The sequence below is a fragment of the Lolium rigidum genome, chromosome 6, assembly GCF_022539505.1.
Source record: "Lolium rigidum isolate FL_2022 chromosome 6, APGP_CSIRO_Lrig_0.1, whole genome shotgun sequence".
Lineage (NCBI taxonomy): Eukaryota > Viridiplantae > Streptophyta > Magnoliopsida > Poales > Poaceae > Lolium > Lolium rigidum.
In genome coordinates this window covers 79904342-79920196 of record NC_061513.1, presented here as the reverse complement: position 1 = coordinate 79920196, position 15855 = coordinate 79904342, and the positions used below count along the sequence as shown (strand labels likewise).

The following is a 15855-nucleotide window of genomic DNA, read 5'->3' as shown; positions in this document are numbered from 1 at the left end:
GAGTTAGGGGGGCATGTGTGCCTTCATAGGAGAGCGTGTGTGTTTGTACTTTTGCACAAATTTTTTCCAGAGTAGGATCGATTAGGTCGATCCGGTGGAGACATACCTTTGACGGGCCGAGCCCGTGTGCTTCTGGGCCAGCCCGCGAAGCACGCCTGGATGGCCAACAACACCGCCCCTTGATTAAAGCCGCTCCCCCGTTCTTGACAGTCGGAAAACCGCAAAGGCCACGCGCTCCCCCAATCCATTTTTTTTTCCTCGCCCCTTCGTCTTCGTCGTCCCCCTAGGTTCCCCGCTTTCTCCCTTCCCTTGGCCTCTCCCCTAAACCCTAGCACGCTAGCCCCAAATCCCCGTACTCCGCGCACCGATCGTCGCCATCACCCGATCCCACATCCGCCCGCCGCCGCCGCCGCCGCCGCCGCTGTACATGACCATGGTCACTCCTCTCGCCCCCGAGGTAAGCCCCCCACCCCACTCCCGAGTCCGGACGCTTCGGTTCGGATTGCTTCGCCGAGGGCCTCGCTGTTTGCGATTGTCTCGAGTGGATTCGAATCGGAGTGGTTTCGCGGGCGGCGATTTGTTCTCTTGTAATTTCTAGCTCCCTGCGCTGAACCGTTCGTCTCGCCTGTTATCTGCAGCAGCCGCCGCCGCAGGACCCGGACGAGGAGATGCTGGTGCCACAACAGGAGGTCTTCGAGGGGCCGCAGCCCATGGAGGGTGAGGGCTTTCTCCGGTGCTACCTTTTTTTGTGCTGTACTTTCGACTGGAAGTTTGATCTGCTTCCACATAATCTGTGGCTTTATGCTATAGGTTACATCTTTGTTCCAAAGTTAAAATTACCTGCATCTTGTTAAACCTTACCAGTGGAGTTCATATAACCTGCTCGTTGCGTCGAAGTATGTTTGAGACAACACGGAATCGTTGCCTCATAAATTTGGAAGAGAAACCGATTGAGCATCTAGTTGTTGGATGGCTTGACATGTCAAGTTGTGTGTTAGACTACATACCACGATAGGATTAGCTACTGCACTAAGCTCAGTTGGATAGCATACTTGTTACGCTATCTTCAATGCCTTCTTTTTGCGAATGGACCTATGCGCCTTGCAACCCTAAGCATCTTACTTCTGCCCCTCTTAAGGCTTATAGTAAACCAAATTTTATTAGCCCATTGTACCATGGGAGCGTTCTGTCTTTTCATGCCTATCAGGTGTTCATTGTGGCCATTTACTTTGATTGATATGTACCACGTCCTCAGTCTTAACATGGACAGTGCGGCTTTATGGGGGATATGGAGTTCCTTATAAAGCTAATGAAAGCAATTTATGCATTTATTCTATGTGGATTTCATAGCCTTTGTAGTGCTGGTGTTTGATGTGAAGGTAAAAACACTAACGATGCAGATGGTGTAAATAAGAAAAGCCTGAACTAGAAGTAACATTCCAAAACATGTTGGGTTGTGCAATCTTGTTTCTGAGTGTGTAACTAGGCGGTAGATCTCTACTGTTATTAGGTCACATAGGTGATGCTGTTTCTGTTATTACTTCTAAGTGCACATTGATAAGTTAACATATGTTAAACATTAGTTGGAAGTTTAGACATGTCCAAGCAGGGAATTTTTACATCATAGGTGCATTAGATGCTATGCCTAATAGTCAATACACAAATGTCCAGAACCAAAAATAAGCTAGTTTTAACTTGTTTACTATTTATCTGGTCTTGCAGAATCCGTGTCAACCGTTGACCAAGAAAACTTGCCTGATACCTCAACGTCCAGATTTACATGGAAGATTGACAGTATTTCCAAACACAACGGTGGAAAGCTCCACTCTGATGTTTTTGTGGTCGGGGGTTACAGCTGGTCAGTAAATACAGCCTCTTATTGCTATTTTACATCCATTAGTTCTAGAACTTAGTTCTTTTCCTATTACTTCTTTGCAGGAGAGTGTTGGTTTTCCCTACAGGAAACAATGTAAATCAACTTTCGATGTACCTTGATGTTGCTGATGCCAAGTCGCTACCTACTGGTTGGAGTAGGAATGCCCAATTTAGCCTTGCTGTGATCAACCAATTAGACAGCAAGCACTCATCGAGAAAAGGTATCTCAAACTTTATTGTGACCCTACTTATCTTGAAGTATTAACCATCCACTAGCAACATGACTTATATCAGGCTTCTGTGCCACCTCAAGTTCTTGTTCGTAGCTATTCTGAAGTGGATGTTGCTTACTCGCTCTATCCAGAAATGTAGAGGCCTCTATGGGAGCCATGCTGTCAACTTTTTAAATTTTGATCATAGCATATGTGCAAAGTGTGTAAGTTGACTACACAAATAATGTAATTGAATTTGCTGCAAAGTCCTTCCATAGTGTAGTTACATTAAAATTTGAGTCTTGCACTGGAGACTAAAAATAATAAACAGCTTACATTTGTGGATGGATGGTATTTATTAAGCTACTTGCCCTTATTTTTGATCGTTGAACTCTTTGTGCTATGGCATATGGTAGCTTGATACTTTTGGAGTATAAGCATGCCATATTGTCTGTGCAGTTGACATTTTCACAGAGTCTATATGTGCTTGCTGTTGTGTACGATGGTTAGATTGAGGCTTCTGCCTCTGAGGGCAAGTTCGAAGAACCATTCTTCTACTTCTTGCCTGAATTCCTAATAGAGGTTTCTCTTTATATATGGCTATAATCTAAGTAACAAATTGTGGACTTATATCTAATTCACTTCAGACGCAATCTAAATGATGTATTCCTATTTTAAAAGATAAACTTCCTAACTGAGATCTGGGGGTTGCTTTCCCTAATTTTGTGCCTATTGGGCCATAATTCATGTAATTCTTATTCTGCTGCGAAGTGTACTTGTTCTTCAATTTCTTCCATCATTGAAAAGAAGAATGTCCTGCTATATAAAGTTTGGACTGATACATCTTGACACTTTTCCTCGAAACACTTTCTTCTGCCCAATTTGCGTCTTATTTGAAATGTACTTTCAAGATTTAAGCATAGCATCTGACACATTATGCTAGTCATTATCTGATGCTTTTCCTTTCTCCCTGCAGAAGCAACACATACTTTTAACTCTCGAGAAAGTGATTGGGGTTTTACTTCCTTTATGCCTTTAATGGATCTGTATGATCCTAGTAAAGGATATATAGTGAATGATCAATGCATCATTGAAGCTGAGGTTGCTGTGCGTAGAATGACGGATTACTGGAACTATGACTCCAAAAAAGAGACCGGTTATGTTGGTCTCAAGAATCAAGGAGCTACTTGTTACATGAATTCGCTGCTCCAGACACTTTATCATATTCACTTCTTTCGGAAGGTAAGTTGTATTTCTGGTGTTCTTTGCATATAACCCATCTGTGGTTCTGATACAAAGAAAGATACTGTAGGCTGTATACCATATGCCTACTGCCGATACACCTCCAGGGAGCATTCCTTTAGCTCTGCAAAGTCTTTTCTACAAACTTCAGCATGGCGACAGTAGCATTTCCACAAAAGAGCTTACCAAATCTTTTGGATGGAATACCTATGATTCATTCATGCAGCATGATGTCCAGGAGTTGAACCGGGTTCTTTGTGAAAAGCTGGAAGATAAAATGAAGGTATGGCATCTGCGTGTTTTTTTTAACAATAACACCAAACAATTGATGTGTAACTATTCCTTTGTCCAGGGAACTATTGTGGATGGAACAATACAAAAGTTGTTTGAAGGTCACCATATGAATTATATTGAGTGCATTAATGTTGACTATAAATCTACTAGAAAGGAGTCATTCTATGGTAGGTAATAACTGACAAGGTGACATCTAGATCTTACTTCCCCGTGTTCTCTTTGTGGGCATACTAACATTCGTCATTTTTTTTTTCAGATCTCGCACTTGATGTGAAGGGCTGCTCGGATGTTTATGCATCTTTTGATAAATATGTAGCTGTAGAGATGCTGGAAGGTGACAATAAGTATCAATCTGAAAAGCATGGTCTGCAGGTTAGTTTGACTTGGCATTTGATACCGAGAACTATCAGTACAGACTAAAATCCTATTTCTGCATTTTAATAGATTTGTTAATTAGAAATAGAATCTTCCCTTAATTGTGCTACGGAGTTCTTGAGATCCATATTGCCCAACAGCTGTGGAAAAGCCGATTTCAGATCGTCTCAAGCTGAACAATATGTAAACAGTTCATGCTCACCTGTCCAGGTTTTGAATTAGAAATAGAATGCTTTCCTTAATTGTGCTAGAAAGTTCTTGAGATTCATATTGCCCAATAGCTGTGGCAAAGCCAATCTCAGATTATCTAACAATATGTAAACAGCTCATGCTCACCTGTCCAGGTCCTCCTCGATCCTGCTGGACATGGTTGAATCTAAATTTTGATGGTTGCCAGGCCTTTCTTTGATTTTTTTTGATGATGATTGGGTCGTCAATGCTGACCGTACGAGATAGTGTACAGTTATACACATATTTAATTTTGATATGATTGGAATTAGTGTTGGCTTATTCAGTATTATCAGGAGAATGGCTTTGATGAAATGCAATATAATCAGATATTATTTGAACATAAATACTTCATGTTTGATTTGTTTTTATTTAATTTATTTATTTGTCCACTTTTTTCAGGATGCCAAGAAAGGGATGCTTTTTACTGATTTCCCTCCAGTTTTGCAGCTTCAGCTAAAGCGGTTTGAATATGATTTTACGCGGGATACCATGGTTAAGGTCTGGATTCAACACTTCCTTCATCATCTTTGTAGGTTACTTTATTATTCTTTCATTTTGGTGGTTAGTATCACAGAAAGAAGAATGTAACAGTATCTACATATGCCCTGGACTGCATTGTTAAGATGCAGTCCCATGCATAAGGATATGGAGAAACTGGAATTGCAAGGTTGTCCAATCAATGATTGTATGAATTGGTGTGCATCATTCGCTTCATGTCATATGTGCAACTCTGATCATTTCATTCGATTCCATTTGACTTTGAGTGCGACTGAAACTGTTCTGTGCAGTGTTTGTGGAATTGTTGTTCTTTACTTGCCATTACCAGCGCAGCATTATTTGTTTTTCCAGAAATCAGCGATTCCACTTATATCAAGAAAATAAAGAATTTCAAAAGATGTGTATGTTTTGTACAATTGGATGCTTATGAGCCAATCTTTGAGCATATGCTAGTGTCATATCTGTAATTAAACTACATATATTCATAAGTTGGAGTTCGCTCTTCAGTATTAGTGATCAATAGTCTGTCAGTGACTTGAAAGTTCCTTGATTAGAATTTAAAAACTAGGGTTTCTGAAGGTTGGGTGAGCAACTATATGTTCATTGCAAGTACTTTCTCATACATATGTTATTAGTTTTGTTACAGCTTTTACATTAAATTATTCCAACAATGTAGATAAACGACCGTTATGAGTTCCCACTCCAGTTGGACCTTGATAGAGATAACAGGAAATATCTCTCCCCGGAAGCTGATAAGAGTGTGCGCAACCTCTATACTCTTCACAGGTAATAGTTCAATAAGTTCCTTTTGTGCATTATGTTTCGTTATGCCATTTGTAGTGTCTCATAGGTGCTTAAAGTCATAACCAGTTAAATCTTACATACTGAAAATATTAATTATGCCCAATTTATTTTCTGTACTGGTTACATTGTTCACATGCTGCCCATTGTTATTCTTCGTTATTCATCCCTTTTTTTGTAAAATGCAATGAATTAACATGGTACAAATACTTTTTTTTTTGTAATATTAACATGCATTTGCAGTGCCTCCAATTTATGGGCGGGTGGAAGCATTGCAGCTTTAGCCTGTACTGGCTAGATGTGGACTTGTACTTTTCTTGTTGATGTTGAACCAGTTGACTTCTGTTGAATGCAGTGTACTAGTTCACAGTGGTGGAGTTAATGGTGGACACTACTACGCCTTTATTCGCCCAACCCTTTCTAATCAATGGTATAGTTCACTTCTAAGTAGTAGATCGTTTCCTATATGCAGACTTGTAGGAGATCGTTATTTGACATTAAGTTAATATTTTTAATCCTCATGTGATAAGATGATTCGAGTGAAAATGATATGATCTACATTAATACCTAGTCACGATACCCTGAATTTTATATTGCAGCTCAGATTTGACATGCTTCTAGTGGTCTGTGGAACTTATATCACCATGAAACATGTGGCCTAAGTGTTATTCAGTTTTATCATTAATTCTGATAGCATATTGAAAAGGAGGCATTTGATTGTGGAACTCAAAGTGTCATGACAATGTAGACCTAGCGACCCTTTGTTAGTATTTTGTACCAAAAGGTTTATGTAACAATCTTAAGTTTGGTGCGCAGCGCTCTTAACACTCTCAACTATAACACCTTTCAGCAGTACATTGGAAATTTACAGGAGGACTGTTTCCAATTTATTGACTTTGCAAAGTTGTTATTTAGGTACAAGTTTGACGATGAACGTGTGACAAAAGAAGACATGAATCGGGCGTTAGAGGAGCAGTATGGTGGTGAGGAAGAGGTAATATTCATTTGGAAACATTGAAAATTCTCAGGTTGACCTTTGCTATATTTTTTTCTCAATAATTTTTATTTCTTGGTTACAGCTCCCCCATACTAATCCCGGACTGAATACAAACCCACTTAGATTTACCAAGTACTCAAATGCTTACATGCTTGTGTACGTACGTGAAAGTGACAAAGAGAAAATTATTTGTGATTTGGATGAGACAGACATATCTGAACACCTTAAGGTAGTATTATTTTCTGTTTTTGTTTTCACCTTTTGATATCATATAGTTTATATCAATGCCATATAAAATTCTCCCAGACTAGGCTAAGAAAAGAAAACGAAGATAAGGAGAACAAGAAAAAGGAGAAAGCTGAGGCTCACATGTTCACCGCATTAAAGGTTTGCCTTTATTGTGTTATTTGACTGGGATTGTTCGTCCTTCTGGTTGCTCTTCTCAGTTGGTTCTTCATTTGAATTGTCACCCAGGTCGCCAGAGATTTAGATTTGGCAGAGCAAATTGGGAGACACGTGATTTTTGATCTCGTGGATTATGAAAAGATTCATAGTTTCCGTGTATCTAAAGACATGACAATTAACCAGGTCAAGGTAATTATTCTCACTGGATAGCCTTGTTGCTGGATATTAACAAGGATGATAGATAAAGATATTTTGTAAACAAATACATGTGCTTCTTTTCCCCTCTAATAGCATTGATATAGTCATGACTGCCAGCTGAGGAGTTGCTGTGATTTACTTTCTGTTATTTGTGATGCCTCTTTAAATTGTCCTTGATGCACAGACATAAGGTGTCAAATGGGATCGCACCTAAATCCTACTTAGTTATTTTTGGTTTTTTCTAGTGGCTAAAATTTGCACCAGGAAAAGGCAAATGCACTATTAGTGGGACCAGGAAAGGCAAATGCATTGTAGTCATGTTGCAACAAAGTTTTTATGTCCATACATAGGTAGCATATTACTCTATATTTCCTGGTATATTAGATGGATTGGCCATGTGGGAAAGTAGATTCCTCACCAGAAAACCTAAACATGCCGCCTAGACCACAGTTTTCTTTCTTACAATAGGCATTTGGCTGCTGCCTCATGTCTAAGAGGCACCTTTTCATACCATGGTTATGTTGACAAATGTAGGCCTATTGTAAGAAAGAAAACTGTGGTCTAGGCGGCATGTTTAGGTTTTCTGGTGAGGAATCTACCTCACTGTCAAGAAGAGAGGGAGAGGGGGGAGGAGAGCAGAAGTGTGGCGGTACAGAACACTCAGCGGCTGTGTTGAGACGAGAAAGTGTGGTTGTTGGTCTTGGTCGGCTTCTATAGCTCATGCAGTCGTGGACCTTGTGGTTGCTTTGGCGGTTGATGCCGGCTGCATATAGTGGGTGGATGTGCATCCTAACCAAACCGAAGTAACAGCTTCTTGGGCCAATGGGGCTGATGACCATTTCTTCTCTTCCCCTTTTCTGTTTGTGTGGCCTTTCACACAGCCAGATTCCTCCCATATGAGCTCTCCAGGCAACAACTGCTGCTGGTGCTCATGGCGGTGGCCTAGGCGCTAGGCCACCACAAAACACCAGCCTACCACCTAGTTCATTTTTAACCTTGAATATCAGCACCATATACTACAATTGCACGATTCTAAGAGAATGTTGGGCGGTGTTTATATTAGGCATCAGTGCTCATAGGCAAATCCACTCTTGGTCTGCAATGAAATTTGGACTTTACTAATTTTTAGCATATAATAAGTCTTGAAGAGTGTATAATGGGCTAGATAAAGTTATTTCTCTGGATGCATCACTGGACTCAAACCTGCACTATTAATTTGGACAAAATTGTTCACTGGACTTTGGTTGCAACAATCACATTTCTGTGACGCACTTTCTGATTGTTACCTAATTTTATTTTAATATTTACAATGCCAATATGGTGTTTTGATTTAATGATTTTTACTTGACAGGAGGAGTTGTCAAAAGAATTTCGTATCCCTGCACACTCCCAGAGATTTTGGTTGTGGGCTAAGCGGCAGAATCATACCTTCAGGCCCAGTAGGCCATTGAATCAACATGAGGAAGCAAATACTGTAAGTGAATATTGACATATGCATACCTGGGTACTACTATACAACATGCAGAAGTACCAATACACCTTTGGTGCCAACAAATTGCCCTTGGTAGCTTTGTACCATTATCTCACTGACTCTCTCTCACTCGACACTATTACCTAAGGCAAAGTCGAAATGACTGAGTGGACCCAAATTAAATCTTCAAATTTAGATGTAAGAGCTACTGCAAACAATGAACCATGTCTTGTTGCCACCACATTAAATGTGTCGCCTTGTAGTTTTGTGTTTCGAATGTTCACATTTTTTTATATCATATCAAGCCATGTGTTTCCCACCTCGCCCACCTTGCCAATTCACCCTGCTTTTGCGACTGGCTAACCTTCTCTAGGCCCACATAATTGTACTCCCTCTGATTCATATTAGTTGACTCAAGTTTGTCTAGATACATATGTATCTCGTTAACAAACACATCTATACATCTGTATGTAGGCAAAGTTGAATCAATTAATTTGGATAGGAGGGAGTACTAGTTTTTCTGCCTGACTGGCACCTTCGTGAACACTGTGTTCTATTTATTATATGTATCACTATCACTTTTTTTGATTCAAAATTAATTAATTCAGTTTTGATAGGTTGGACATCTTAAAGATACAACTACTCGATTGCAAGATTCTGAACTAAGGTTGTACTTGGAAATAGTACAGGTTGATATTCTGAACTGCTTTTTATTTGCTCAGTCTGTTTCTTATATATGATTTGTATGCCCAACTGATGTGGGCCACCATGTCTAGCTGTTGCTCTTGTTTACTAGTGTACCATCTAACATTTGCTTGTGACACATACAGGAAAATCATTTGACTCTTCCATTGAAGACAAAGGATGATATTTTACTTTTCTTCAAGCTCTATGATCCTGACAAAGAAGAACTAAGGTTGTTTCGTTATCCGGCTTGGAGTATTATTATTCTTTGTGTAAGTGTATGACAACACTGGGCCTGACTGGATGTTTTCCCTGTGATTGTAAACAGATATGTTGGAAGTCTTTTCCTGAAAGCATCAAGTAAGCCATCTGATATAGTGCAAAAGTTGAATGAGATAGCTGGATTTCAGCCTGATGAAGATATTGAGCTGTATGAGGTTGGTCTTGAGGTCATTCGAATCATAGTCGACTCTTTCCCTTTAAAACAAGTTTTCTTAGCATGATAACATTTTACTTGTACCTTTGTAGGAAATAAAATTTGAGCCAACTGTGATGTGCGAACCAGTTGACGTTGATGTTTCCTTCAAGTTGAGCCAGGTTTGTCTTAATGTTATACTCCCTCTGTCACTTATTTATGGACGGAGGGAGTATTAATCATTATGTGTGTCTTACTTATGTCATGTTTGGTGCTGCTTTCAGATTTCAGATGGTGACATAATATGCTACCAAAAACGTTGCTCTCCAGATAGTATGGACCAACATCGGCATCCCAATGTGCCATCTTTCTTTGAATATATCCAAAATAGACAGGTAATTTGTCTGGATGAGAGTATGTTCTTGGACATATTTTTCTTTGCAATACCCTGCCTTGCTTTAATGGTTCATAGATCATGCTTGGGACACCAAACATATTTTTTTTCTATTGTTGGTTAGACAGTTGGCATGATCTATTTGTGGAGAAACGATTGTTACGTGGTGTTTTTGGTTGTGTTGAAAATGTTTAAAGACACAATCCATGCTGGTTCATGGAGCTAGTGCTACAATTTTAGCCTTATGCTTTTCTTTAGTGCTACAATTTTAGCCTTATGCTTTTCTTTCATCTTGATGATACTGGTGTGTGAGAAAAGTTATTGACCATGACTGTGCAAAGTCGAATTTACTTGGATGTATGTTATGGTTTGATTGCTAATTTACTTGTGAGAAGTAAAATCAAATTTTGAAATCACTCTGTTGAGTTAAAGCCTACTAAATGAGCTCAAAGTTCGTAATACGGAGTTGTCAAAGTATTGTGCTCAATTCATAATAGGAGAATCTTACATGCCATAATTTCGTGAAAGCCATATATTCTTTTTCCTACCTATACAGGTTATAATTCTGAGGTTGATCTTGAATTGACAGTGGCTCTTTGTGGTAATAGATTTTCCTGATGTTCTGATACATGCCATCAGTTCACCAACGCGGACTTTGCATCAGTTTTTGCTTGTTGACATTCTATTTTATGCTATTTTAATTTTCTGTTTTACTTTGTTTTCTTGTTGATACTCAATTTTTGTCTCACTTGTATTAATATCATATAGTAATGGAGGGTAATATTTGTGTGCTATCCTGATGTTTGATGTTCCTTCATTCGAGTGAATTTTGTCTATATTTGTTTATACTTGCGGCAGCTTCACCTTTTTTAATCTTACATAGATATTGTGGTCTGATGATCTCCTCTACCTGAATGCTGCCTTTTCTGAAAAACTGATTCCTGCTGTTTATAGGTTGTGCATTTCAGATTGCTTGATAAGCCAAAAGAAGACGACTTCTCTCTGGAGCTGTATGTGCTGGGAATCTTTGAGCCTTGCTTTAACACATTGACCGTTTTCTTACGTAAAAGAGTACTGATAACGACTTCTACTTTCCTACTTGTAAAGGTCAAAACGTTCCACATATGATGATGTTGTTGAGAAAGTTGCTCATCATCTTGGTCTGGACGATCCTTCAAAACTCCGCCTTACACAGCACAACCCCTATTCACAGCAACCGAAACCTCAGTACATCAAGTACAGAGGTCTTGATCATCTTTCGGACATGTTACATCACATGAATCAGGTTAGGCACCGTTTTTCATGTGTTCCTGTTTACTAGCTTGTATTACATGGGATTACTTGAGCTTCCTTTAATCTCGCAGATGTCTGACATATTATATTATGAGATACTGGACATTCCTTTACCAGAGCTGCAAGGCCTGAAAATATTGAGAGTTGCTTTTCACCATGCTACAAGCAGCGAGGTAGTTTGCACGAAATTTTGTGCTTGCATTTGCTTTTACATTTCTGGACATGTCCTGCGGTAACCCTTTGTTTACCAGGTGCAGTTTCACGTTGCACGGTTGCCTAAAGGCAACACTTTTTCAGATCTGTCTGAAGATTTAAAATCGAAGGTAAATTCACTTGTAAAAGCTGTTAATTTTCTTTCAGCTTTTTGTGTGCTGCCTATCTGATTCTGAATTCTTCTGTTCTTCCCTTTGTCAGGTTGAGCTGTCTAGAAGTGATGCCGAACTCCGGTTATTTCAGGTCTTCAATAACAAGATAATGAAGGTACTTAAATAGCTCTATTTCGCTATCGTAATTATCTTTCTCCTGACTCTAGATTTCTGTGGTCTATTGTTTCTGAAAGCTTGTTTTGGAAACAGGAAAGTTGTATTATCATGAAATTCAACCCATACCATGATTAGTTGAATTATCATGAAAGTCAACTTATAGCGTTATTTATGTTTTTGATTGGTATAAATTTAGTCAAAAGTCATGTTCTTTATGTTTGACCAAGATTATAGACAAAAATATGAACATCTAGAATGCAAAATCTGTATCAATATATTGACCATTAAATATACTCCATTCATTCACAATTACCTCACATTCTGGGTTTAGTCAAAGTCAAACTTTGTAAAGTTTGACAACCAGGATTGCTGACTGTGATAGTCACTAGTTCAGACAGGAACTAGGAAGGCAGAGCACCAATCTTGGCCTGGGTGGTACTTTATTACTTCATGTTGAGGCTACAACCTCCAAGTTTTTTGTAGCAAATTATGTGCAATATAAATAAATTAAGTGTAAGTAGCAACCACGGATATATCCATGCATAAATTACGCGGTTTTGGCTATCTAAAAGGAAAGTACAAATGTTCTTGGCATGATTACATTTTTACCCCCTTCGAGCCCTTAAATTCCGCTGGTAAATATCTTACAACTTTGACTACTCCCTCCGTATCAGTTTATTAGGCCAACACGTAATCCAAGAAATGAGTTTGACCATAAATTTGGTCAACGAAATATAAATTATATGTCACAAAAATCATACCATTGGAAGCAACTTTTGAATGTGAATCCAATGGTATAATTTTTGTGACATATAATTCATATTTTTTTGACCAGATTTATAGTCAACTTTTTTTTTGGACTACGTGTCAGTCCAATAAACCGGCACGGAGGGAGTATTATTTGTACTTATATGTCCAATTTTTTTATAAATATATATGAAACATTAGATTCAGTTAATGGTTCAACGATACTCCCTCTGTCCCGGTTTATAGGGCCTGCACGCATCCCTAGATCGTCAATTTGACCAATATAATAGAAATTATACAAAATAAAAATTATATCATTACAAAGTAGAACATCTGAATTTTCTAATGATATATGTTTTGTAATGTATACCTTGTATTACGTTGTTCAAATTTACGATCCAGGGATGCACGCAAGACCTATAAACGGGGATAGAGGGAGTACCATTTATACATCAATCCATATAATTCAGTGTATATTAGTGGCCAAAGTTGTGCATCAAAGACTCTGAAAAAAGCGAGCCTTATATTTTGGGACGGATGGAGTACTTCAAAGTTGTATTTCTCTTTTACGAATCCAGTCTCCTTAAGATGATGTACATAACTCAATAATCCAGATGACCTTTGTATTCATTATCAGTCATTTGCCTTATTTTTCAGGTATACCAGCCTGCTGAGAAAATAGATTCAATTAATGATTTAAACGGACCTCTTCATGTTGAGGAGGTATGCACCCTGATACTTGGTTCATCGCCATCTCATGCCTCTTAAGCACATCCTAATTCCTTTTCTGTTGTCAGATTCCTGAAGAAGAGAAAAATGCTGGTCCACGCGACCGTTTGGTTCATGTTATTCACTTCTTCAAAGATAATCAGGTATCATTGTTTTTAATTCTTCTTTTCGGTCCTAAAGCTTCACAGTTGTATTTATGGTTATGGATGCCATATATGGTTTTGAATCCAACAGATCCATTTTCTAGAAGTACTGGCAATTTGTGGTTAACATGGTTGAGAAGATGTTGTCTATTGAGGAGCAACATGATAGTGCTTTGATGTGCTAGTTTCAACTTGCATATCCTTGGTTTCTTGAAAGTGCTAGCTTCGGGTTTATGCGTATAATATCTCAAAAGTCATCTTCTTTTATAAGCCTAAGAAACTGGCGGGATGTATTGTCACGTCATACAGGGTTTAGAATGTTGATATAAACATTTGGTGTACCTTTAGACCATCAAATGATGGTGATTTCCAAAATCATCTCGTTCAAACATAATAGAAGGAAATAGAGACAGGTTCGACATCTATGGTGCTTACTGTGACATTTCCAGCCTTCTTTATAGTTCTGTATCTTGGTCTTTTTGCACACATTTTGAGAAGCAATAATGCTTCATTTGTTGTCATTGAAACAGTTATTGCCATCTTTGCAGCACATGCAATACTATGGAGATCCCTTTTTCTTCCTTATTCATGATGGCGAGGCTTTGTCTGACATCAAAGTGCGCATTCAGAAGAAATTTCAGGTCCCTGACGAGCAGTTCCTCAAGGTGTGGTCTCAACCTTTTATTTCGTATATATGGTCAACTTCTTCACCTTTTACTGTTGTGAATATTCCTTTATTCTGTCAGTGTTATATCATCTGAAAATCAATGTGGATAGTGCTTAGAGTCAACGTCTTTTGAATACATTATTTGCATTGTAGTTCTCCCCTACCTAAATATGTAGAAATATGCACATCTTGGTTTCAATTGGAGGAATATTTGGTGTTTCCAGTTTTACACTTTTGTTGGTGTTCTTTTTTATGTTTCCTTGCATCTTGTTGGATGGTATCTGATGTTATGTTGGTTTGTTTCAGTGGAAATTTGCTTATATTGGCTACAATCGCCAGGAATACCTCGAGGACACGGACATTGTATTGAGCCGATTCCAGGTAGATTACATTTTCGTTTGTGTTCGACAGCAGAAATATATATTCTCATTTTCCTTGCTTGTGTTTCCTCAAATAGAAAAATATTTATGGAGCATGGGAGCATTCCCTAGGACTGGAGCACTCAGACATGTCCACAAAAAGAGCATACCTGGCCAGTCAGGTATTAACAATAAAGACTGCGAACACATAAAGGTTGTTAACAGTTGGTGTATTCTCAAGTAGATCTAAACAATTGCAGAACCGTCATTCTTTTGAAAAGCCGGTGAAGATCTACAACTAAAGATGGTGATATATTCACTACTTCAACGTGATGTATCCTCAGCTCTGATTGATCTGACAGTTCCTTGAAATGGATGGCCAACGACACCGTCTTAATCTATCCACACCCAGCCGATGAATTGGCGGTTCAGTCCATGATCATGGTGTGCTTTTGACCTGTAGTGAACTAGTGATACAGATGTAGAACCGGCTATGAGGGGGTGCTGTGCTGAGTAATTGTTATTTTGACATGTACGTGGAGGGGTGTGTTGTGGCCTGTCGAAAGAAAATTTCCATTTGGTTGGCTGTACAGGGTTTTATATTAGCACAAAATTTCCTAGTTCAGTTACTAGTTACATTTTGTTACCTGTATATTTTGCTAAGTTTTTTTTTTTTTTTTTTTTTTTTTTTTTGCTTCGCGAAGTGTTTTATGGTTGTAATCTCGTCTGTTGGGTGATGGCTCGTCTATTCCACCATTCCTACTGATTGTTTTCTCTAGAGCAAACATTTACTCTTATAAAATTGACGGTTACACAACATGTTTGATTCCAGTGATGGACCACCAAACGACACAGTAACAATTGAATAAAAATTAAAGTAGTATGTCATGGACAGGAACCCTTGTCCATGACGTCCAGTAACTATCGATATATACACCCCCTAACTATCGGAAAATGGACAGGACCCTTCAAGTCTGAAATGCCATTCAACATCAGTGATTGAGGCTCAGTGACTTAGGCATCTCTAGCAGACACCCTAGATCCCAAATAAGCGTTTCTAGGCTACCTAAACCCTAGATCCCAAATAAGCGTTTCTAGGCTACCCTAAACGTGTTTTTCCGGGCTGAAAAAACATTGCACAGTCTAAACGTGGCTTGTATAACAACATATTCGATATTTTTTCAGCTCGCAAACAAAACGGCAACATAGGGTTTAAATATCAAAATCAACAATAATTTGAATTTAAGCAAATATTTATTGTCATACAATACGAACAATAATCCAAATTACAAGAAATGTTTTAGAGACAATATAAATCAAATGATACAAGAACAATTCAACAA

At 38.6% G+C, this 15855-nt stretch overlaps 1 protein-coding gene across 3 annotated transcripts; it reads left to right on the top strand.

Annotated features, from left to right (window-relative positions):
* Positions 1 to 228: 228 nt before the first annotated feature.
* On the top strand, positions 229 to 15189 carry LOC124667173 (ubiquitin C-terminal hydrolase 13-like). 3 transcript variants are annotated; one of them, XM_047204493.1, is made up of 32 exons: positions 229 to 457; positions 639 to 717; positions 1723 to 1858; positions 1939 to 2096; positions 3064 to 3329; positions 3400 to 3612; positions 3682 to 3790; positions 3880 to 3995; positions 4629 to 4727; positions 5404 to 5513; positions 5884 to 5958; positions 6444 to 6522; positions 6608 to 6754; positions 6832 to 6912; positions 7000 to 7119; positions 8480 to 8602; positions 9217 to 9288; positions 9430 to 9515; positions 9612 to 9720; positions 9812 to 9880; positions 9983 to 10093; positions 11047 to 11102; positions 11200 to 11377; positions 11457 to 11558; positions 11637 to 11708; positions 11800 to 11865; positions 13272 to 13337; positions 13412 to 13486; positions 14035 to 14151; positions 14460 to 14534; positions 14611 to 14694; positions 14773 to 15189. In XM_047204493.1, the coding sequence occupies exons 1-32, from the start codon at positions 428 to 430 to the stop codon at positions 14812 to 14814; spliced, it is 3321 nt and encodes a 1106-aa protein (XP_047060449.1). In that variant the 5' UTR covers positions 229 to 427; the 3' UTR covers positions 14815 to 15189. The 3 variants fall into 3 exon arrangements, with proteins under 3 accessions (XP_047060449.1, XP_047060447.1, XP_047060448.1); XM_047204491.1 differs by having other exon boundaries at positions 14017 to 14151; XM_047204492.1 differs by having other exon boundaries at positions 419 to 457; positions 642 to 717; positions 14017 to 14151.
* Positions 15190 to 15855: the final 666 nt, after the last annotated feature.